Source organism: Copadichromis virginalis, linkage group LG18 (assembly GCF_057382275.1).
Source record: "Copadichromis virginalis isolate Kocher_CV1m ecotype Utaka linkage group LG18, C_Virginalis_male_GT1.1, whole genome shotgun sequence".
Taxonomy (NCBI): Eukaryota; Metazoa; Chordata; class Actinopteri; order Cichliformes; family Cichlidae; genus Copadichromis; species Copadichromis virginalis.
In genome coordinates, this window is record NC_140635.1 from 13720827 (window position 1) to 13745467 (window position 24641).

Here is a 24641-nt window from a genome sequence, read left to right on the forward strand (position 1 = left end):
TCCACTTTATTGAGATCTGGAGACTGTGGAGGTCATTTAAGTACAGTGAACTAACTGTTCAAGAAACCAGATTGAGATGATTTGAGCTTTTTGACACAAGAGCAATGACACAATGTGATCTTCGTTTGGCACAGTTGGTAACAATATGCAGGTAGGTGTGGCATTCTGAGATGCTTATCAGGGCATTTTCAGCCAGAGAACTCCTGTTCATTTGGTTTCTGATCATTCTCTGTAAACGTTGTGTAAGAAATCCCAGTAGATAAAACACTTTCTGAAATAATCAGACCAGCCTGTCTGGTACAAACTACCACACCACAAAGTCTACTTTCTTCCGCATTCTGATGCTCAGTTTGAATTTAAGCTTGTTACTTTTACCATGTCTATATGTTTAAATGCATTGACTTGCTGTCGTGCATTTGGTTAATTAGATATTTGTGTTAATAAACAGTTGAACATGTGTAACTAATAATGTGGCGTGTTATGTGTATATGTTATTGCTTAAAAAGAAACATAGCAGTTATAACTGTGTGACTATTCTGCATAATATTGACAGACACTATGTACATGTTGACTCTGTGTTTCAATGGTGACTTTAAAATTTTCAGTATTTTCAAATATAAACAAATGTGAGTGCAGATATTTAAAATTTCCCCTGTTAATTCATCCCCAGAATTACCCGAGGAAGAAGAGAGAATAAAGGCCGTGTACCAAAAGCTCGAAGAACTTCCTCCTGCTAATTTCAGCACGTTAGAGCGGCTGATCTTTCACCTTGTCAGGTAGGCAGAGTCGACTTTTCTTCAGTCATGTGGTGAAAGTCCAGTGAGATTTTGACCCGTTTGTTTCTCTCAGAGTTGCAAAGGACGAAGAGCACAATAAGATGTCACCAAGTGCACTTGCTATTGTGTTTGCCCCCTGCATCCTGCGTTCACCTGATTCTGATGACCCCCTCCTCTGTATGAAGGACGTGCCTAGGACTACACTGTGAGTGATCATATTGTGCACTACTGCAACTTTACACAGTCCTTGTTAGACACTGTATTTCTAAAATAATAATAATATTAATTGACTGTTTTGCACAGTTGTGTGGAGATCCTGATCACTGAGCAGTTCAGGCGCTACAACGAAAAGATGCAAAATATCCAGGAGCTGGAACACGCGGAGGCCATGGCTGTCAATCAACTCAGACTCAGAAGACAAGCCACGGTGAGAGGACGCTACAAAGGAAGAGCAGAACAAATGCGACACCAAACAGCGTTTGTTTAACTGCATCAGTCCGGGTGATGTTTTGCATTAAGACAGACCCTGCTAAAGAGAAAAGTAAACTATCCCAGAAACACATATTGGAACTGTCCTTTCTGGGGTTCAGTGACTGCTCCAAGCTCGAGATGCATTGTTTGTGGTCTTCCACCGCTTCCCACACAGCTTGAAATTTGGTCTCATACTTCTTGTAGGTGTCTCTTATTTCTGCCAAAGGTTCAGCTTTGTGCTCTGCTAGCTTCTCGGTTAGCGGAGCTGTGATTGTGCTAGCAAGGCTCGCCGACTCATCACGTTCTTGTTCCTCTTTCTTCCTATTTTTCGACATTTTCCAAAATAGCGGGCGCAAATGGTCCTTAGCAAACAGTTCTGAGCACAAAAAAAGTAAAGTAGGTAAATGATTAAGTAGAAGTTATAAAAGTTCGGGAGCACTAACAAATACGAGAGAGAGAGAGATAAACCCACAGATAGCTCACAATAATGCTGCTCTGGCCTCTGTGCAGGTTGTTGAACAGTCTGAGCTCAAGGTTCCACAGGAAACACAGCCTGATGAAGCGGTGAAGACCCTCCTTGAAAGGATCGAGTCCCTCAAGCAAGAAAAGTGAGCTAGTAATGTTTACTTCTAGTTGTACTCCTTTTATTCCTCTTATTTCTCTCATTTGAATGTTAATATCTTTTTTTGTTTACAGGTTGGACTTGGTCTCCAGGTTGCCTGAGCTGGATCAGGAAGAATCTGACATTGAAAACTTAGACTCCTCATCATGGTTGAGCACCGACAGCCTGGACCTACTAGGGACACTGGACTTGGAAGGTCAGTAAAGAGGTATGGTATTTTCGCCTTCCTCTGGGTGTAACAATGAGAGTTTGTCACTTGGTTAAACATTGTAAAGTTGTTTTTCACAAACCACCATTCACTTAACCTGTGTTCTGTGTTTTTTGATGTCACTGAGCTGGTCCGGGGTCTGTTTTGGCCACTTTAAAGTTTTTGCTCTCTCTCTCTCCCTCCCTCCCTCCCTCACTCTGAGAGTGTGTTTACTTTTGTTTTTTTGGGAGGGGGGGAGGGGTTGTTTTTTGTTTGTTTGTTTTGATATGATAGTATCTTTCACTTGCACTGATCTCTCATTATAGTGCAAAGCTTTAAAGTACATATTCAACACTGAACCAACTTCAGGTGTTATATCTGCCGCATTTCTAATGAAATTACAAAAGAACAGGCCTCGCCTGGCCATGAAACACATGTAAATGAGGAATTATGTATAAATCGCAGTAATTCCCTAACAATAAATCTTTTTTTTTTTTTTATAACACAAAAATTATGTCTTAGGTCAACAAATTATGACCTAAACGGGAGCTTCTCTTGTGTACTACATCTGCCATACCAAGTGTGTTTAGTAATGTTTGTGTTCTCAGGAAAACCAATCACGCATGTGAAAACCCAGGAACCTGACCTCCCTCCCAAACCTGCTGACCTGACACAGAGAATTAGACATCTAATGGTTCAACGCGATCATGAACAGAAAGAGTTCACATCTGGAGAAAAAGCAGATGTTATCCAGCCTCGAAAAGACACTCCCTCCCCAGCCAGCACGCCCCAGATAGCCAGTAAGAAGTTTAACGGGAGCTCTGACGACCTGGACATCCCTTACATTGACGAGGATGAAGATTTAAACGGAGAATAACACCATAAATTGTTATAATTTGAAAAATTCCCAAATGTGTATTAATGGAAACAAAAAAGTGTGCGCTTTGTTTTGTAGACGTTTCGATTTGTCCATGCTGGTATGGAAATGAACTGCTTTGAAAATGTATATGTATTTAATGGGAGATGATGCTGACTGTTCTTTCGGGGGAGGTTTTATTATTATTATTATTATTATGGCAGATCTGGATTAGTACTTCTCTTTGTATCAGTATACTGCGTGTAATTTTTTTAACCTATTTCAGAATTGTACAGCTCTGATTTTAATAAAAGGCAGATATTTTTGACGTGTTCTTTGTGACGAGCTCCGTCAAGAAATATAGAACGTGATAAAGAGCACTCAAGTACACAAGAGTGTCTTTTACTAATTAACTCTGAGCTCAATCACTGTGTTACTAATGAATGCCTTGTGTGTTGTTGGGGAATAAATAGCTTGTGCTTGTACCAGAAAACTTCTGACCTTGTACATAAAGTGATTCTGTCTCCTAAAGACTTCAGTGCTGCATTTTGTGTTCTCATCCTGCTCACAAAGACATCCCTTTAGTTGTATTTCTAGTTATATTGATTTAATTCTACACTACTGTGACTGATTAAGTTTACCTGACTGACTTTATTTGCTATTGCAAAGCTGTGCAACTTCACCAAGTCAGCATCTGTTTATAATTTCGTTTTCTTTTTTATTTTAGGACATCATCCAAGTTTTGCCAATATCACCGACTGAAATAAACCAAATGTTATCAAGGCTCAGCGTGCTGCAACATCCTCTAGTCACTAATGTACTTATTTTCTGTCATGTGTTAAAGGTTAATAGGAAAAATTTATTTTGATTATTTTATTACTCAAGTCAAGAATAAAAAATAAAAAAATGAAGCTGGAAATCGGGTCAAATCATAACAAGCTGAATTTAAATGTAATGCTGTTAACATTCAAACTCATATTTGCGGCAAATTTAATAAGTGAGTATTTAATTGGAATAAGTGTTAGAGTATTTTTTATTTATTCCAATAGCTGGGAAATTACAGTGTTACAGCAGTCAACAGTGAAACACAACTCAGTAAAACAAACACAACATCGGAGAATGAAGTAAAGGTATGAAATGACACTAGAATAGAAAGAAGTGAAGCCCTGACCACATCAAAATTGAAATGTCAGACAATTGGAGCTTAAATCTAAAATGTATGCAGATATTGTCATATGAGGTGGTTTTGAAAAACTGTTTGTGACACTGGGAAAAAAAATCACATCACATGTGAAAATATCAAGTTATCTCAAAATCTTTACTTAAAAACTTTACATTTCTAGTTATTTACTGGGAGGCTTGAGTTGGTAAGTTCAAATTGTGAGATTCTTATGTTATGCCTGTTGGAGAGATACAGTTCTAAATTTCAATGTTCTTGTATAACAGCCATAAAGTTTTTACTGTTTAATTCTAAATGAGATTTCAGTCACAAAAATGTGAGTTCAATAATGATATTAATTGAATTTCGTCTTCATTGATTACGCTCTTCAGAGGGCCAAACTTGGAGGTACATGGTTTGTTTTGCTTTATTTGTGGCTCACTGTGAATGTTACATCTGCACACATCCTGTGGTGGTTTTGCGTTTCCATTACCCAGAAGTCTAAAACTTTCATTTGTTTTAATTTCTTTTTTCTTTTTCTGCTACACAAGCAAAAAGAGGCACCAGCCCCTGTTTGCTTTACATAGTAAATTTTATGTTTATATATAACTAGACCGTTTTTGCTGATATTTTAAATCATAATTTTCGTATAACTATTTCACATTTCTTATTTGTTTTTATCAATTGGTGTTTACATATTTTCTCTCCCACTGTATTGATTTTTTAATGCCATGCAAACTTTTATTTTAAGGCTACATGTAACCAAACTTTCACCTACATCTATACTACACACACGCACAATCGCTAACTTAGTATGCATACTACACAATCTTAATCCTAGGTTTAATAAAATAGCCATCTTTAGAGTATGATGTTCATTAAATATTTTGAGTTTGAATACGTATTTCCTCCAAAGGAATTTTCTTCACTGGGTTCGAAGAAGTAGTCAGACACGGTTTACGTTTCTTCGTAAACACAGTCACTCTCCAAATAAAGCATTTCCTCTTTGTTACCCGCGATGTGATGCTCACAAATCACCGTGTGAGGATCGATAGCATTGACATCATCTGAGCCAATCCAACGCCCTGTTCTGCTTCGCCCTTGTATTAGACAGCCAATCGCTGGACGTCATTGCGCCAGAAGGGGTGGGTTGACATCTAGTACAGGAAGCCAGGCTGAGGTGAGGTGGGGAGGAGAGATCACAAAATAGTTAGCTCGCTGCTAGCTGCCTCCTGGAGCCGATTTGCCCGAAGTGCGATGAGCCCAGGAGGCGAAATTAGTGGGTTTTTTTGGTTTTGATTGGCGCAACGATGACCCTCTGACCCCAAGAATGGACATAAGTTAATGATGACGGGGGAGAAGAAGAAGAAGAAGCGGCTGAACCGCAGCATTCTTCTTGCAAAGAAAATTATAATAAAAGATGGAGGAAGGGTGAGTTAAATATTTATTTATCTCCCGTAAGTTAGCCTGCCATTGAGTTAAACGGGCTCTCGGCCGCCTGTGCTGGTGTGTTTATTTCGTGAAAATACGCGAGGTAATGCAGCTTTTGTTGCGGCTGTCGGTGGTAGCGGGCAACGTTGACCGTTAACGGAGGCTGGGTGTTGGGAGGGCTAACACTGCTAGCTGTGGGCTAGCATTTCCAGTATTAGCGGCCTGCGTTAGCTGCTTGTTAACACGTCAGCTCAGGTAACGGTAGGTCGTTGATACCGTTGTTAGCTCTGTTTCTTTTATTGATAAAGCAGACATTCAGTTACCTTTACTTTTAGCTTTTTCACTCTACATTAATGCTAATAGGAACTCACGTTTCTTTAAATTATGTGGCACTAAAAGTACCAGCTGGGACTAGCTCAACGTTAGCTTACAAGCATATGTGTTTAATTGGGCTTATTTTTTATTTGCCCTTACTAGCTGAATAGTTACATCTGGGTAGTTTTAAGGTGCTGTATGCGGTACAAAGCTAATGTGCAGTTACTTGGTTAATCTTATAAGTAGGTGAGGGCAGCATATTTAAACATGGGGTTTGTCATGTTGGTTAAAAACAAGCAGAACACAACATCGGACAACTAAAAACATTGGTATTAGCTTCCGGATTTAGAGCCAATCCCGATCTGATGTAAGGTAGGATAAGTGTACGTTAGCTGTCCAGAGTTTGGTGAGTCAGGCCCTATTGCCATATTTTTCTCCTGTCTCTGGTTTATTGACACCTGTAAAGCTGTAATGTTGTGACATTTTTTTATTTTGGATATTTGTATAAAGTTGCCTTGACTAAAGGGCAACTCCCATACAAGGGATTATATAGGTGATTCATTTAAATTTGTTTTGACTGTTGACTGTAGATGGTGGTGATTCTCCTAAATTAGGCTGCTGGCAGTGTGAGTATGGTGGAGCTGTTATAAACTCAGTGAGGCATCTGTACCGGTTACGTAATCAGTGGGACAGTAATGCCAAACATACTGAAAATCCATATGAAGACTAACAATTGTGATCATAATGAGGAGAACCACTTCAGATGATCACCTTACTTGATGGGGCTCTTTTCCACTCAGGCTCCATGTTTGTAATCAGTCTTTACTGTGGCTGTGACTGGTTCTGACCACTCAGCTATTAAGATTTCATTTATGAACATTGAGCAGGAGTGAATGATAGCATTAGACTCCCTAGTCAATGGCAGTGCATTAAGCTCTGAATGCGAGGCAGGGTGTCATTTAAATGGAGAAGTTGCTGCATCCATTCAGTGACACAGTTAGATGTTGTTCTTCATTTTCTCGGAGAAGCAGGCATCCCAGGGATACAGTTGTGATGGAGCAAAAAGGGTGGGAGCTTATTTGATTTACGCCCCTGTCAGGCCTGCAGGCTAGTGTGGTATGCTGGGAAATTACAAACCGCACAAGAGTCTTTCGGTTTAGGCTGGCGTATTTTATAGTTTCTACAATTATCACACAAAGTCATTTCCTGCCATAATTTGTTCTCAGTGTCCATGTACACGGCATCATGCGACATCTTCACCTTTGCAAAGATTAAATTGAGCTGGAATATAGTGACTTCCTCCCCACGATGTGGTTTTTATAAAAGGCAAAGGGGATTTCTATTTGCGTGTTACTCATTACAGATCTAGGCCTTTATTTTAAGAGTGACCCAGTAAGCTAAAATACTAACTGTTGTACTATGTCATCTGTTAAATCAAACTGTATAATTTAAATTTTTATGAATTTAGTAAATTATGATTGAGTAAACTTGGGTTTTCCCCTGGTTTACAATGGAATTTTGGGTGGTTAACATGATTGGTTTGAATATTGCTAAGAGTTGCCTTAATTGTTCATTTCTTGTTATTTCTGTCTGTTTGATAATGAAAAATCAATTTTAAGCTTCAGGAAATGAAACTCCACTTCAAAGAAAACGATTCTGGAGATTTTTACTTTGCGAGAATGTCAAAACCCATTTAGTAGGCTCCAGACAAACCTCGCATCTCTTGGTAAAAACGAATCCTCTTGATTTACATTCTGGTCATTGTCTTGGACTTAGTGCAATTCATAATGAGGGCAAAGCAGTATAGATGTGTCTTAATGTTGTAAGTATGTAATGCATTAATGTAACCACTGTGCTTCTTTTGCTCATGTCAGCTTGTGCAATTTAGATTTGAACGCTGCATCATTTACTGCAACTTCCTGTTGTAAAGTGCGTTCAGAGAAGTGTGTTGGTAACAAAATATTGCTCATAACTTGGCTATTGCTAGTGAAAACAAATGCTAGTTTAAGTAGAAGCAATCTGAGGTTATCTGTAAGGTCATTTACTTATCTGCAGGCTAAAATACAAAAGAAACATTTCTTACTCAGTAAGTGTCCTTTAGTCTATTTTATTTATAGTTTTCACATAATTTATGTGCATGTTAATCTCCTAATCATTGTCAGGTTGAGTAAATGTAGTCGTTTTATGCAGAAAAAGCATATGAAATACAATTATTTAGCAGTGTATCTGTCAAGTCAAAAAGAAAAAATCCCGTAATTTGGACACTTATTCAAATACAGGGTATGAAGTGAATTTCACTCTTGTACCCATCTGTGGGTTGTTCCACAGAATCAGGCGATGTGGAGTCTGTATCATTTAGCAGATTCCAGCTCTAGGTTTGATTTGTTAATGTCTTCCCACAAACAGGCTCTTAAATGCATGTTACGGTCTCTGTTGCTTGTCATCTAACCGCCTTTCTACCTGTATGTCTGTGTTTGTCTCCATTCAGCCTCAGGGAATTGGGGAGCCCAGTGTTTACCATGCTGTGGTGGTCATCTTCCTGGAGTTTTTTGCATGGGGTCTACTCACTGCCCCGATGCTCACGGTAAGCCTAGAGTGTACGCATGCACATACACACTCTGTTATGTATACTGACATAACTGTTTATAGTCTAACACACCCACCTTTCCTCCTTTAAAACCCCAGCCAGCGAGTGGCATTTCTCAGACCATTGGTGTCTATGAATAATTGAATCTCCAATCGATTGAGCAAGACCAGGGTGGCGTGGTTTTGGTTTTTGTGAATGTGCATTGGCAGATGTTTTGCCAGCAGCTAACGAACTGAAAAATATGAAAAGGCCACCAAAGTGTTGTATTGTCTGAGCACTAGTTCTTTGTCTAAAAGGCTTATCAGGGGGTCGCTGGTTGGTGCCGTCAGCCCGGAAAACCACACCATACAATCACCTCGCTGCACCACACAGCAGCGTGGGGTGGTTCCAAGTATTTGACTCACAGTTTGAACAGCGTCATTTAGAGGAACTTCTCTCTAAAATGTCTCAATCAAGAAGTATTTTGCACAATTTCATATTTTTTTTAAATAAATAAAGGGCTAAGATGACTGAGACCAATGAAGTACTTTAGTTTATACCAGCAGGGATTGTGTGTTCATCAAGCCTGTAGACTCCTGGTGAAACAAAGGACTGCAACAACACCACGCCAACGGGGGATTGTATGTTAATAGTTTTCATTCTTCTCACCCTGCCTTTTCACATTTCAGCCAAACTCGGCATTTACTGAATTCTTTCCTTTCTAGTTTCTCCTTGGGTTTTTTTTGTGCACATTCCTTTTCCTTCTCGTGTAAATGTCTGTGAGGAGAAACTGGTGTCTCAACAAATAATGAGTAAACATCTGTGAGCCACATGATGTAAAGCAGACAGGCTTACGCAACACATGCTTCACAGCAGTCTCCTGTTTGAGGAGCTTGTTGTATGTGTAACTGTTTAGCATTAATTACTGGTTGGATGGGTGGGGTGGATTGGGAGGGCTGTTGCCTTCACAATCCCTGGACAGAGGCAGGATTTGCATTTTAGACTAATCAGAGGACGCCTGAAGATGAGAGCCACTGCTTCACTGCTCCCAGTGAGTGCACTGCTTCATTAGTATCCAGCAGCAACAGTCTTCACAGAGCATTCAGAGTGTGTGTGTTGGGTAACTGACTCCCAGAGGAAAACAGGGGATTCTTAGCTTTGCCATCAGCTTTCCCTCAGTACCCCCAAACAATAATCAGATCCTGTTGTTGTCCCAGTTGTGCTCATCGTGTCCTAAACTGCTTGTTCCTGCGCCAGTGTCAATGAACCATATCTGCCGTGGACTTTAAACCTGTGAACTTCATCTATCTGAACGCCTGTTTCCGTTCTGCACCCACTAATAATGAGCTGCTTGACTATGGCAAAAATCAGAATTGCATTTAATTTGGTTAATACTGAGATCATGTTTATTTAACAGGGTTACTCTTGGACTTGCAGAAAAAAAATAGTGGATTTTTCCTGCCATCAAAAGACACGCTAGGTACAGTCCTTAACAAATTTGTTAGATCACCTGTCGTAAATTAAATGCCAGAGAGAAATAAGTCAGAAACTTGTTTAAAACTGAAAATGACTAAATTAACTGAACTGAAGTCGTGTCTTTACACTCAGATTTGAGCTAGAAAACCAGATTTCTCTGAGAATTTAGAAATGAATCAAACAGATTTCAGGAATGCAAGTCAATGACTGTAATTTGCCATTTCTCTTTTTGTTGTTGTTGTTTAAAAAATTCATGGATAACAAGAATTATTATATTCGACCATTACACTGGGTGGAGTCTACTAATTTTGTTAAGCCCTTTAAGTCCCTACAAAAGAATTTCTTAATCTCAAGAGTGAGACAGAGACTGACAGTTCCCACTTTTTTTCAGCTTTATTTGCAGATTCTTGATTTTTAGCAAATTGGTAAACATTTACTCTTAACAGAGCAGAGTGAAACAAATATGCTATAAAACAGAAATAATCATTTTGTTGATCAGTCTCTAACCACTCCACTCTGGAGATGATAACACCGAGGACAAAGGTTATTTATAGTTAACTAAAATTAAACCAAACAAGTAGTTGATGTCATTTTAGTTAGCTGGAATATAAATGAACACTAGACTTTAAAAAATGTAAAAACTAAGAAAATATTGTGTTTAGGTTAACCAAAATAAATTAAAAGTTTAGTTTAGATTCAACTGACAAATTCTTTTTAATATATCAGCACCTTCAACCTGAGATGCCTTTGAATTTATTGAGATGGCAGTGTTTTATGACATTCGGCCATTTGGTTTGTAGTATACTGTTATTATAACAAACAGTGATTGTGAAACCAACAAAAACTGATGTGAAACTAAACATTTCAGACCAATAAAAACTAAACTGAAGGAGTCTAACCCATCGTGGTTACTAAAAGTGAAACTAAACATTTCTAACCAATAAAAACTAAACTGAAGGAGTCTAACCCATCGTGGTTACTAAAAGTGAAACTTAAAACACACATTTGAAATAAATTTGAAACAAAAACTAAAGAAAAACACAAAACTGTAGTCAGCATAGCGCTGAGCAACCCTGGAAGCTTTATTAGTTTAGTAAACTTTGCAGGTCATTTGACTGCTCAAACAAATGAGGCTGTGAGTTTATCTTCCCAACATAAGCAGAACAAAAGCAACTTCATCGTGTTTCCTTCCCGAATAAAATGTGGGCACTCCAACATGTTCGGGTCAGTTGTTGTGGAAAGGAAAACTCAGATTTACTAGGGACCACCGGGAGCATGTTGTCTGGAGCCTTTATGATCTTTGCGCATTTGCAGTTCGATTGTGTTTAGTGCTCACAGGTGGATGGGAAGACAAGTTTGTCTATTGTGTGATTCAACGTGAGCATTGAATCATGTTGTAATAAGCCATTAAAAAATAAAAAAGGAGGGGGAAAAGCCAGGTGCCAAATTCTTTAGTCTTTTTTTTTCCCCTCCTTTTTTGTGCAAGTTTTAACCTTTTTCAGTGACAGTGAAGTCTCTGGGATCTTTTTTCTGTTTGTTTTAAACATGCAAAGCAGCTACATTGTTCATCCAATCAACCAAGTGTGCCCTTATCCAAGCATTTTCCAAGGGCGACTGCCCAGATGGTTCTTTCATTCTGCCCGGGTTAACCTTTCAAACAAGATTGCACTGTTGACAGGAAAGGACGTCGTAGTGCAGACGTTCTTGCGGTGGCTGGGTTTTTGTTTGGTTTTCCTCCCCCTATCAGCAGCTCTTGACCTTTTGTGGAGGATTTTTTCCAGCACAATAACAAAACATGAAATTAGGACCTTTCAAAATGATCCCTTTTCTAAATGGACATTTACAGCATTCATAGTAAAAATAAATAAAATATTTCAAATGGCCCTTCTTGAAGATCTGCATCAAAACTTTTTATTGAATGAAATGGCAAGCAGAAAAAATAATGTTACAGAATTATATGTGACAGCAATTTGTAAAACTACATCTGCTGTAACCAGTGTAGCAGGGAGACAACGGTTTGTGGTATCATGGAAAAATACGTTTTGTTTTTTTGTTTGTTTTAAATCTGTGCCTTGGTTGGTTGTTGGGGTTTTGTTTTTAAATATCCATCTGTGTGTTAATGAGTAATCTTATTAAATAATAAAATTTGCAGTGTTCCCCCTAAATAATTGTGATCATGTTTCTTGCCATAATTCTGCAGGCTTAATTCAGTGTTAATAAAGTGGTTTAATTTACTTTTATGTGTGTTTGCTCTGCAGGTATTACACCAGACATTCCCCCAGCACACATTCCTGATGAATGGGCTCATTCATGGTGTGAAGGTAAGAGACAGCACAACAAGACAATACAATAACTGGTCCGATTCATGTGTCTCACTATAAGACAGCTGGTTCTTGTCCTTCCTTCTGATTGGTTGTGTGATGTTCAAAGCTGTTGGAAAATGCTCAGACGTCTATGACTGTGTTACATCAGAATTATTGCACCAGAGTTTTTTGTTTTGAAATAAATAAATAAGGAAATGGGAGAAACACCCTTTAACCATCTTATCAGTGTTGAAGTTGCATAGGACTCATAAATAACTACATATAACAAATGTTATAGATATCTGGTTATGTTTCTTGTTATTGAAAGAAAAAGTACTAGTGGATTTATTGGATTTCTAAATCTGCAAATATAGAAGGCACTTGAGGAATGATAACAATCGCACAGTTAATGCCACTAATCAGATAAAGAGTATCCTCAATCTTTAAGCGTGCTTTGGTTTTTGTGTGTGTTTGCTGATAAGTTTCCCCTTCATATGTCATTGCTTAGCCAAAGGTGAAGAATTTTTGTTTTTGCTCATGTGTACATTACGCAAGTTTAGTGAGATTTGTGCAGTAACCATTTTACAAAGACCTTGTAGTTCACAATGATTTTACAACCATTACAAGGGTCATCTGTCCTTCACATTCTATCTCACAAAATTAAATTGAGTGTAATCAATTAGGGTTCTTTTTTTTTCTTTTTTTAAAGCAGGCTATAATCTCACTTTAATTTCATCACTGTCAATATATCTCAAGGCTTCTGCAGCAGCCGTGCGAAACAAAGTGATATATGAATGGAAATAAAAACCAAAGCCAATTTAAAAGTACCAAAAGAGGAAAAACAAACAGGGTTTTTAAATGACCCCATTAAAATCTTTCATTATTGTTACTGCACCAAGTGGCCAGTTCCCATAAAAACCCAATCAGTGTCCATCATCATGTTTGCCATCAGTGTATTTCCATGTTGAAATATGACTGCAAGCTGTCCAGTAACTGCAGCAGGTTCCCAAGCTGGACTAAGAATAAATGAAGCTCCTTCAAAGGTGATGTAGCGTAAGATAATCTACAGATTGGTTAAGGACATGCTTGTAATCATTTCAAGTTTTTGGTTACTAGGATTTAAGAATTGTGGCCCAATAATTTTTCCTTGCAAAACTGCAAAGCTTGTTAAATTCAATCCTAAGCAAGGTTCCTCTATGACAGGTCACAGCATTTTAAAGATGGTCTCGGTTCTCAGCGTGTGTTGGCCTGTAAGTCTTTATTTATTCTAGATTTAGCATGCCAGCCAGCTAGCTATAAGCGCTCTGTTATTATTTTGTTTGCTCTGGTTTAAAGTTTCCATTAGGAGTAAGTAGGGACTGAGGATGACTCACAGACAGCTGGAAAAAGTTTTATATAATTTTATTTTCAGTCACAGCAGCATGTTAATAGCAAAAATTTGAACATACAGTACTTTGCTGTTCAGTATTTACAATACCCCAAGAGATAACAGAAAGAGAAGGAAAACAAACCAAAGAAATCCTTACAAAACTAAAAACAAACAACAACAAACACAAAAATAAAATGTATAAGGGACATTCAGTGTACAGTTAAATATGATAGTGATATAGAGATATGGTATCCGGTCATGATAAGGTGGTCATTTTAAATGTTTCCATGTACATTAGAAATGGCTGCCATGCCTTAAGAAATTTGGTGGTTGAACCTGCCAGTGTACATCTCATCTTTTCCAAGTGCAAAAACCTCATGAGCTCTGCAAGCCACTGTTCATGTGTGGGAGGAGCTTCCTGCTTCCATCTTAAAAGTATAACGCGCCTTGCAATGAGTGAAGCAAAGGCAATAGAATTCGAATAGTATTTTGGCAGAGTGATGTTTTGAGGTATCACCCCAAAGATAGCCGTTAGAACAGAAGGATCATATTTAACGTTATATATCTCTGAAAAGGTGTTAAATATAGACACCCAATAGTTATGAAGATTGGGGCATGTCCAAAAGGTATGAAGGAGTGAACCTGTTTCTGCTTTACATCTGTTACACAGGGGGTCAGCTCCTGGATAGAACTTGGCTAACTTTTCCTTGGAGGTATGTAATCAGTGTAGGACCTTGAATTGGAGGAGCCCATGCCTGGCACATATCGAAGAAGATTGTACCGCATGGAGAAAAGATTGCCAGAGTTCATCTGTTATATTCATCCCAAGGTCTTTCTCCCACTGTACTTTAAGGATGGAGAAAGAAGGAGATTGAAGACCTAACAATATAGCATCGATTTCTTTAATCGCCCCTCTCTTATCACTGTTTATCTTAATAATAATCCAAAGAAGTCTTCAAGTAATTCCGGAAATGAAGAAAAATAGACTCTTTACAAAGTGGCGAATTTGTAAATAGCGGAAAAAATGTTGCTGGGGAACATTAAAGTGCTTCAGGAGCTGCTTCACTGCTTCAACTCAACAAAGCTGATAGGCACGTTTTGACACAATTGGATGACTCAATTTGGAGCCAAGCTGGAGTCTCTGTAGTAAAATTTCTCATCCAGTACAGCATATTTTGAATATTTGCTGCCAAATATGGAAAAAGTTTTTTCAGTCATCGAGACTTATTTTACAGTTTTGAAACTCTGAGTTCTTGTTTACAGTGTGTGCATGTTCTTGAAAGTGAAGGTTACCCATTAGTAACATTACTGACACATCCAGCAGTATCTTATTCCTCTGTTCCCCTCTATCTTTTCAGGGCCTGTTATCATTTCTGAGTGCTCCACTAATTGGAGCGTTGTCAGACGTATGGGGACGCAAGTCCTTCCTGCTGCTAACAGTCTTCTTCACTTGCGCGCCCATTCCGCTGATGAAGATCAGTCCATGGTGAGTGCAGTATACCGACGGCTCAGTGCTGAAGCTTTGAAACGCCAGCATGTCACTGATCAACATTAACCAAAACAATCTGTAGTTTTAGCTGTTGTGTATGCTCACAGGTGAAGCTTTTGTCTTTTATTCAGGTGGTACTTTGCAGTCATCTCGATGTCCGGTGTCTTTGCCGTCACCTTCTCTGTGATCTTTGCCTATGTGGCAGACATCACACAAGAGCATGAGAGGAGCACTGCTTATGGTTTGGTAAGGAGGCACATTTCAAAAGCTTTTCAAAGGTGTCAGTTAAGAATCTGTCAATTATTTCATCCCTCTTTCCCTCTTTCCTTCAGGTATCAGCTACCTTTGCAGCAAGCCTGGTTACCAGCCCAGCCATTGGAGCCTACCTGTCTGAGGCTTACAGTGACACCTTAGTTGTGATCCTGGCCACAGTCATCGCTCTGCTCGACATCTGCTTCATCCTGATGGCTGTACCAGAGTCGCTGCCGGAGAAGATGAGGCCAGCATCATGGGGAGCGCCCATCTCCTGGGAACAGGCAGACCCCTTCGCTGTGAGTAACACAGTAATCTTTACTGATAAATTTCAGTGTACAGGCTGGGCCAACACAACAGCAGTGTGATTTATTATCTGTTAGTCTCTGGCTTAAAGAAAAACACAAAACATTGTGTGAACACTTACTTCACGCATAATTGAATGTTTCTAATTTTAGCTAAGAGCCTTAAACTGAAAGAACACTTAACACTGTGATTCACAACCAGTGATAAATTAATTGAAATAAGTGAGAAATAATGAGAAAAGTAACTACCCTTTACGTTCAAAGCACAACACAAAAAGTACAGTTTTTTTTTAAATGAGTCATTAATAATAATCTTTAAAAATCCAAATTATGCATTTAATCATTTAGCTGCTGGTTGCGCACTTCTCAGATCTTGGTGCTGCTGACAAGAAAACAAATGATTTACCTAAAGTTGTTAAACTATTTAAAGCATAACTTCACAGTGTAGTTATGAAAGCTTAAATCCACTGTTGTGTGGCGATATGTATTCCTTGAGACTTTCGAAGTCTGGATTATTGGAATCGTGTCTCTTCCAAACTTAATCTTTTCAGTAGCAAATTTACTCTGTAAGTACTTTGCTGAGCTGCTGTGAACACATAACACTGGGAGGAATTTGTAGTAAACAAGAGCAGTCTGAGGTTTCATACCAAGGCTGATAATTCCAGCATTGACAACATGCATGAGCTGCATCCCTGGATCCAAGAGGATTATCTGGATCTCGATTAGCTTGTGATATTTTCTTGAACATCTAGGTGATGTCTCCCAGTTTTACTTTTCTCAGTTCAATATGTATTTGTGAAAATACAATGTGGATGTCCAATTTTGAGCTTTTTCATAATGCTAAAAAGACACTCTGACTTTAGTCAGTACAGTCCAATAACCGCGCCAGAGGGAGTGTTCGCCCAGGGCGCCAAACAGGCTAGGACCGCCAATGTCTGTTAGCATTTTAATGCAAATCTGTCCAATTATTCCTAGAACCTCATTCCCACCAGCAAAAACTTGCAAAGTGTCAAACTGAATGCAAACTTTGTTTTTGCTCTAAGGCACTGCGCTGTGGCGTTTTTCCTCCCATCTCTTGAGTTTTCCAGTGAAAACATGTTCAGATGAAATATTTCGATGTCCATTAAGAACAGAAGGAATACATTTCCTCTGTTTAACAGAACAATCTGTTTAAATGTGCAGATTATGGACTTCTCTCATTTTCACACAGCGTCTTCAAAAAGTCCTTTTATTACAGAGTCGTTATCATTGTTGCTGATGGTTTGCAGATTAAGATAAAGTTATGTTAGCGTATATATGTAGCACATGTGAAAGTAAAGCTTTAATTTGAACACTTCACCCTTATCGCCCTCACAGCCTTTGCAGCTTATGGCTTAATAAATAAGTATATTTGATTAAGCGAGCATGTCAGAAACCACTCCTGTTTTGAATTCTTGCTCATGTTAACTCTTCTTGTTGCTCTCTTGGTCAGTCTCTGCGTAAAGTGGGCCAGGACTCTACGGTGCTCCTCATCTGTATCACAGTGTTCCTCTCCTACCTCCCTGAGGCCGGCCAGTACTCCAGCTTCTTCCTCTATCTCAGACAGGTGAACGCCAAACTTTCTTCCTCACACATTTCCAGAAAGACCACAAATGCCTGAAATATACACCAAAGCAAAATTTAGACACATCACAACCACTTGGTGGGACTGAGCTGCTAAATAAAAATGGCATTACTGGAGCATAAAGGAGATGCTATAAAAGTGTAAAATATAGTATACTGGGGGGGGTGTTTTGTTTGTTTGTTTTTTATTGAGGACAATAAAATTTATTATTTTACATTTTGGGTAATTAAAGGCTGAAAAGCTCAGGGACATGAGAAACCTGCTGACCACACACTTTCACTTCCACTGCTCCAAGACTGGCCGAACAGGTTTGCTGAGCCGCACGTTTCTTTAAAACTAGAGCAGATTCATTAGGTTTCTCCACAAAATGCTATCACAGGAAAATCATTGCTTTACACCCTAGCAGAAATAAGTGGACGGCTTCATTCATTATGCTGCAGGAGCATACGGGAGCAGCTGTGGGATTGTTTCTGTTTAACTGAAAGTTTCGAGTGGGGGTTTGTTTAGTTTGTGTAAACGCTGTCAGGTGAACCAGTTAGGCAGGTCCTTCACACGCAGGCTCATTTTGTGCGGGGAAGAAGCGACGCTGTCGTTTTGGGGCACCAGGGCTAACACACCCCTTGTCCCCTCTCTGCTGTCTGCATTGATGGAAATAAAAGGGAGCACTCCTGGTGTACTTAGCATAAATACACCAGGAATGTAAAGAACGCATTTTCTCTGAGGAAAAAGTAGTGTTACTGAAGACTCCAACCAAACCCTGTTCTTCCAATGTGCACACAATTGAAGGTTTTATGGTAAGATCTGTGCTCTATTGTTCATGTCCTAACCTGCGATAGCTCAACGCTCTCTCTCACCCTCAGGTCATAGGCTTCTCCTCAGAGACAGTGGCTGCCTTCATCGCTGTTTTGGGAATCCTCTCAATATTAGCTCAGGTACTGCTGTTTATTTACATTTACATCTGATATCAATCATTCTACTTTACTTCCATTAAGCATGACGGTGTTTTGTTTTTTGGTTGTTTTTTTTTTTTTTTTTTACTGGCTGATTTATTTTCTCAGTCAAAATGCTGTCTTTGTAAACTTTATAGACTGGCTCTTGGATCATGTTGCCCCACTTTGATTGGTCTATTTTGATCGGATTTCTTTTTCTCTCATTTATGCTTTTATTTTAATGCAGCGCTGTCTTACTATTCTTACTATCTCTTATAGTCTCTATTTTGTTGATTTGTGTTCCCGAACACAAGTTTTCCAGCATTATTTTCATGTTCCTGAACACAATCCGTCTGCGGTCTCATTTTGCTGTCGATGTCCACCAAATTATTCTTTTCCACACAAAAAAATACCTCATTTGGGGGTTGGAGGCATTTGTTGTGGCAATGATGATTTTACTCCTGAGACCCAAGTTGAAATCATAGATGGGTTAGGCATTAAAAGCCATTTGGTTAGAGTTGTTAAAACATCATTTTTGGGGTCTCTGACACTTTTTTTTTTTTTTTAGTTTGTTGGTTGACATGGTGACTCTGTGGACCCACATTGTCTGTACAATTTGCTCCCTACATTACTTTTAAAGCCGTGCCGTCAAGAAAAACATGGGGGAGTGTTATGTAAAAGAAGACGAAAACAAAATTTCTCTCATTTGAATTCATGCATAATTATTTCAGCTGCGTTTCAGGACTTGGATGAGAAGCTGTTTAAGTTTAATGTGGGTTTTGATTGTTGTTGATCAGTGCCTGGTATAATTTGGGTCTTTATGTTTTGTGTTCCCTTAGACGGTTGTGTTGGGGATCCTGATGCGCTCTATAGGAAATAAGAACACAATCCTGCTTGGCCTCGGCTTTCAGATCCTCCAGCTGGCCTGGTATGGCTTTGGATCTCAGCCCTGGTTAGTATTTCCTAATGCAAACACTCACATTTCTTCATTTATTCGCATCAGCAGAACTTGAGGTCACCAAGATCCTACTGGTTGAAAATTGGAACGTGTAGTTGTATTTCATATTTGTTTTCACTTCCTCCATGTGTAATGTGTGTGTTCATGGAGCCCGGGTTGAGAGTGTAGCATGGTTTCTCTGGTGACTGCGGTTAAATGTTGTAACACCATCCAGCCGCTGTAATGCTGATTGTGTGCAGAACAGCAGGGCTACAAATGCGACGGAGGAGAGTTAAAGAAATGAAGCCAACGCCTGAGTGCAAAAGCACTGCGGCTCCTCTAGTGGCCATGCTAGCTACAATGCTAGCTACAAACGCCAGTTGGTTCCCGTAGACTCCAGTGCTAAAATGTCCAACTTCATAGTGTTAAAAGCATACTTATAGCCCCTTTGTAATGAATCCATGTGGGTTGAATTTCTTTATACCTCGTAAACACGGTTGCCTCAGTTGGGCGTGGTCTTTTTTGGCAGGTGTCCTAACGCAGACAGTTGGACTATAAAACAGCCACAATCTGAAAACATGCAAATACCTTGCGTACCCCTTCAACACAAAATGAAATACAATAACTGTTGTGCCTATGATTTCAAAGAATTGGGGAAGGAAGTTTATCTTGACAAATCATTTCCTGCCCCTTTTGTGACAGTGGTTCTAATCCTTCAGGATTAAAAATAAAAAATAAAAACAAGTAAGTATTAAATGTCTGAGAAAACTTAAAACATTTATTTGTCTTTATTTAACTTTAAAATAATAAGAAATCATCAGAAACACTTAATTTACTCATCAATCAGCACAATTACATTTACTATCGTTAAAACCAGCATCTGCATATCAGGACTGTTTCTCCATTAACACTAAAAGCTTTTCTTATTTTTGCAGATAAATTAGAAAAAACAACAACTTTGTACTACAGCTAGTTATCTATTGGCACTCCTATTTCACTACCCTGAGAGACCACTAGAGGGAAGCAGAGGCTTACCTAATGCTACTATTGTAACTTAAACATAAGATGTAATATTTTTTTATGTGACTCTTTGAACACATAAATGATTGATTGTGAGACGTTAAAACAAAAGTGTAGATATTTAACCCTATCAAACTTGCACTTGACTCTCAGTCAAACAATTAATCGATTTATTTTAAGTCAGATGAATGAAAAATAATATTTCAAGCTTTTCTTGCTTTAAACCTGCTGATATGAAGAACTCGATAAACGACCACCCCGACACATTGATCACGCTCTGTTTCATTTCTCTTCAAGTGTGGTCATAGCAGCTTCAGTTTCTCATGTTGTTTTGGCCTGAAGGAGAAGACGGGCGACTATAATATCTATTGATTCTGAAAGAAAACATTCAGCATGTCTCTCTGCTGCTCCTCTGAGCTTTGGTCAATACTCTTTAAATCGGGTTAAATAAAGGTTAGACTGGCTGTGTCATATATTATGGGGAGAATCCTCATGTTGCTCACAGAAGGGTAAAAAAATCTGCCTTTAAAATCAGAATAGAAATCACATTCTGATGAAATGCACGTTGACACACTGTTGAAGTTTAGATTTTCAAATAAAACAGGAAGTGCAGCTTCATCTAAAACTAGCTTTGTCATCAGAAAAGTGCATATTTCACAATTTATTCCTTAAAGTATTAGGCAAGTAAAATCTTTGTGTTGTGTTTGGTGACTGTAGGATGATGTGGGCAGCTGGAGCCGTTGCTGCCATGTCCAGCATTACGTTCCCCGCCATCAGCGCCATTGTGTCCCGTAATGCGGACCCTGACCAGCAAGGTGAGAGTGTCATCGGAACAGAGGTCAAAGATGCACAAAAACATGCCTGTTGCCAAATGTCGGCCAACTGTGGTCTTTCCTGAAGTCTGCATGTTCTCCCCGTGTCTGTGTGGGTTCTCTGTGGGCACTCAGCGTCCTCCCACAGTACAAACACATCTATTTTAGGTTAATTGGTGATTCTTTATTGGTCGTAGATGTGAATATGAGCACATATGATCGAAGGTTACAGGAAAAGACCAGTTTTAGATCTCTGTGGGAATCCTGTTCTGACCACTTGCACTTAAGTTAATGTGTGTACTGTCAAAAGTGGTGACCTTTCAACTCGCTTCTCATTTTTGAGAAGGTGTGGGGATCAAGGCAAGTGTTGAGCAAAGCAACGTATTATTATGGCCTGAAACTGCTGCCTCAGCCCACCAGAGTCCGGGTTGTTTCCACAGGATGTTCTGCCACATGGCGATACAGTAGAGCTCACCCTGTGACTGTTGTGGGGGGGGGGGAAACAAAAAAACAATCATGACCCTGATCTTCTTCCTCACCTGAGGTCCTGGACACTGTAAACTGCTCAGATGCAGCTGGAGGCCCAGTTTATCACCATCACTATCATCATATTTATTGATCCTCCAGTACAATCCCAGGAGGAGATACAAATCCTGTTGGAGTTGTATCAGGAAGGGCATCCGGTGTGGAAAGTCGGCCAAATCAAACTTGCAGCCCTCTGTGGCAACCCCTTGTGAATAAGGGAGCAGCTGTGTACTTGTGTTATTAGAGGGGTAGCTATGCTCCACATAGTGGCTCGTCTACAGTATATAGGTCGGTGGTTGATATTTTTCAAGGGCCAGGAGAGAACATATCATTGTAATAAATGATCAACATAATTCCCTTCATCTGTCAGTGGTTTTAATGCATTAGCTAACCCGTTCAGAACCAGAAACTTGTGTCCATTTAAATGTTATTGATTGAATGTTGTGTGTTTCGCGTTCCAATTTTTTTGTGGGGGGATCTACTGAAGGTTTTTCCATATGCGTCTTGTTCAGGTGTTGTTCAGGGCATGATCACTGGAATTCGAGGCCTCTGTAACGGTTTGGGTCCTGCTCTTTACGGCTTCATCTTCTACTTATTCCACGTGGAGCTGACCGACACGGACGGCTCTGAGAAAGGTGCCAAACCGAACATGGCCAACCCCACTGATGAGGTGAGCTTGAATCAGAGATAACATTAAAGCCATCTGCAAGGATGTGTATACAGAATTTCCTTATTCATGTGCTCCATAATGACCAAAGTGTTGTCTTCTCCTTCTTAGAGTGCCATCATCCCAGGTCCTCCCTTCCTCTTTGGTGCATGCTCAGTGCTGCTGTCTCTGCTGGTGGCGCTGTTCATCCCGGAGCACACGGGTCCCGGTATGAGGCCTGGCTCCTACAAGAAGCACAGCAACGGGGCACAGAGTCACTCCCACAGCCCGCAAGGCAGCGGGGCAGAGGGCAAGGAGCCGCTGCTGGAGGACAGCAGCGTATAACCTCAGCTCAGGGGGGGCAGACTCCCTCGCTCCACCTCAAAATGCCCTGCACACATGGACAGATACACATAATTTATCACAAGGACACACACACACCTCAGGCACACGTCACACTCGAGTGCCGCAAAGAGATGTTTGTCTGTTTTGCTGTCCACAGCACAAAGTTGGGCGCTCCTTCCTTAGCAGCCCTTTTCTTTCTAATAGCTGGGTTATTGTGAGGACTTTCTAAAGACCCTGTGTGAAGAAAGTGTGTCGAGCATTATCAGGGCTGCAGTGGAAGACCGTGTGTGTGTGTGTGTGTGTGTGTGTGTGTGTGTGTGTGAGACTGAGCTGGACTCCAATCTTTGGTTTGTCTGAAGTTGTAACAGTGGAGCACACAACAGCTTGTCCCCCCTCCTGGCGCGAAACAGAACTGAAGTGACTTGGGTTTAAAGTGCGAGTGGGGATATATCTCTGATACGTTACTAAATACCTGTGTGACTCTTGATTATTCCTCTTTAGTTAGCCAAGTGGCACCTTCGTTTGTCTGAGAAGAGCGTAACGAACGCCCTTTCACAAGCTAACTTCTGTTCTGATGCTTGTCTTTATGACTACAGCTCTGTTTAGGCATCCAAGAAGGAAACATAGTTCTTCTTCTAGTTGTTCTTCTGTGGGAGCGCAGCAGCTGTTAAACCTGTGAAAGGAGCCTGCAAACCAGTATTGGAGAGGCGCTGCCTAATTGCAGTCAGGGTTGGCAACCAGTTCAGATACAAAAAGCTTTGTTAGGACCAGGTTTTGTTCAAATATCAAATTTCTTACAGAGAGATGACTAGAAGAGACCACTTTATTAGCTCAAAATGGTTTTTCAATGTTTACTTGCCATTCTCTAGATTAGTAGTACAGTTTGGGTTGTATATTTTTCTCTGTTCAAACTGAAGGCTAGTTGTGCTTCAAGTTTTTATTCAAGAAACAAATGTTGCCTTGAAGTCACTTAAGATATATATGGAGACATTACGTAACCTGTATGAAGACCGAGGTCTGAGAAGGCTCTGTAATCTTGTGCTATTGCTCCCATCGGAGCCGTTACACACTTTTTATTCCTTTGTATTCATGCCCTTCCTGTTACTTTGATTCCTGACGTTTATCACCATCAAGTTGAGGCTTACAGAGACACGGTTTTATTTTTAAAAAGCCTCTGGACCATTTGGAGCTGGAGCATTGCTATCAGGATGTCGGTGTCGGCACTGACTGTTTGAATTGATATCATTAGGTTCAGCAGAATATCAGCCATGCTGCTGCAGTAGTAAATACAAAGGGTAATCAGTGTGGCGTAAAGTGGTGGATAAGAATCATAACTGTGTCATATAGTCCCTGACGTTTAACCTGACATGTGTACACTCAGAGGCAGGCCACGCTTCTCCAAATGCCTGACATGAAGCACCTCACAGACGTGTCTGGCAACTTATGTAGAAGCTCTGCAGATGCCAGCCTGCGCCACCTAAGAGGCAGAAACGAATAGCAGTAGTGGATTAGATGGCTGAAAATGTTGATGTCATCCTCAAACAGTGAGGCAAAGTAAAATCTGGAGGTTGTGTCGATGTGGAGAGTATTGAGAAATCTGCAGTCATCCCAGATTTCATTAGTTTGAAAAAAGAGAAAAGAAGAAAAAAATCCACTTAAAAGTGTAAGCCCTGAATTTTTATTATCGTCAATGCCTGCAGATGTCTCTGGGTTGGTCTGCAGGTCTGAACCGCTGCTGCCATGTTTTTGGTTTTGTTTTTTTATTTTCCCCTGTCAACAGGTGGCGCTGTCTGTACCTGGCATGCCTGTGAGGTGCTTGTGTGTTTTTGTTTTTTTTTCTTTTTTCGGTCATTTGGATCAGCAATACTGCGTTCCCTTCGTTCACATAATACATCGCCACCTTTCCACATTGTAACTTTGATTTGTGAATGCCTCTCGTAGCTAACAACTGGTTTCATGCTGTTTAACATCTGTATGAACACGTATTTAGTGCCATATCTTCTTGATTTGCTTTTTTCTTTTGTACTGTGTGTGTGTGAATGTACACTTGTGTGATTTGAGTGTTATTGTTGTTCTTTTTATTTTCTCGTCTTCATTTCTTTGACTGAAGATTTAAGTTTTAATGCTTTTTTTTTTTTTTTTTTTTTAAATAGCTTTTTAAAACTTCAGTCATTTTTTAGGATTAATTGTCAAAATTGGATGGGAAATTATCAAATGTCCATGTGTCCCCTTTGTTATGTTTGTTTT

General features: G+C 39.7%; 2 protein-coding genes and 1 long non-coding RNA gene across 5 annotated transcripts in view; 2 read left to right on the plus strand and 1 right to left on the minus strand.

Moving 5' to 3' along the window:
- myo9b (myosin IXb) overlaps positions 1 to 3713 on the plus strand; it is a 31334-nt gene extending 27621 nt beyond the window's left edge. For 2 of the 3 annotated variants that reach the window (XM_085439178.1, XM_085439179.1), the window contains 6 exons: positions 671 to 776; positions 850 to 981; positions 1080 to 1203; positions 1758 to 1855; positions 1944 to 2065; positions 2665 to 3713. In XM_085439178.1, coding sequence (XP_085295304.1) covers positions 671 to 776; positions 850 to 981; positions 1080 to 1203; positions 1758 to 1855; positions 1944 to 2065; positions 2665 to 2933 — 851 coding nt within the window. In that variant the 3' untranslated portion in view covers positions 2934 to 3713. Of the gene's footprint in view, positions 1 to 670; positions 777 to 849; positions 982 to 1079; positions 1204 to 1757; positions 1856 to 1943; positions 2078 to 2664 lie in introns of all 3 variants that reach the window. The other variant, XM_085439180.1, reaches the window with a different exon arrangement.
- A 1413-nt stretch (positions 3714 to 5126) lies between these two features.
- Positions 5127 to 24155, plus strand: slc71a1-2 (solute carrier family 71 member 1-2). Its single transcript, XM_085439184.1, has 12 exons — positions 5127 to 5502; positions 8306 to 8401; positions 12118 to 12180; positions 14890 to 15017; positions 15152 to 15266; positions 15353 to 15571; positions 17049 to 17162; positions 18041 to 18112; positions 18949 to 19061; positions 20784 to 20881; positions 21916 to 22073; positions 22182 to 24155. The coding sequence occupies exons 1-12, from the start codon at positions 5416 to 5418 to the stop codon at positions 22392 to 22394; spliced, it is 1476 nt and encodes a 491-aa protein (XP_085295310.1). The 5' UTR covers positions 5127 to 5415; the 3' UTR covers positions 22395 to 24155.
- On the minus strand, positions 13547 to 15522 carry LOC146687438 (uncharacterized). Its single transcript, XR_014916407.1, has 2 exons — positions 15407 to 15522; positions 13547 to 15214 (listed from the first exon to the last, which is right to left on the minus strand). It is a non-coding gene; the product is annotated as an uncharacterized LOC146687438 (long non-coding RNA).
- Positions 24156 to 24641: the final 486 nt, after the last annotated feature.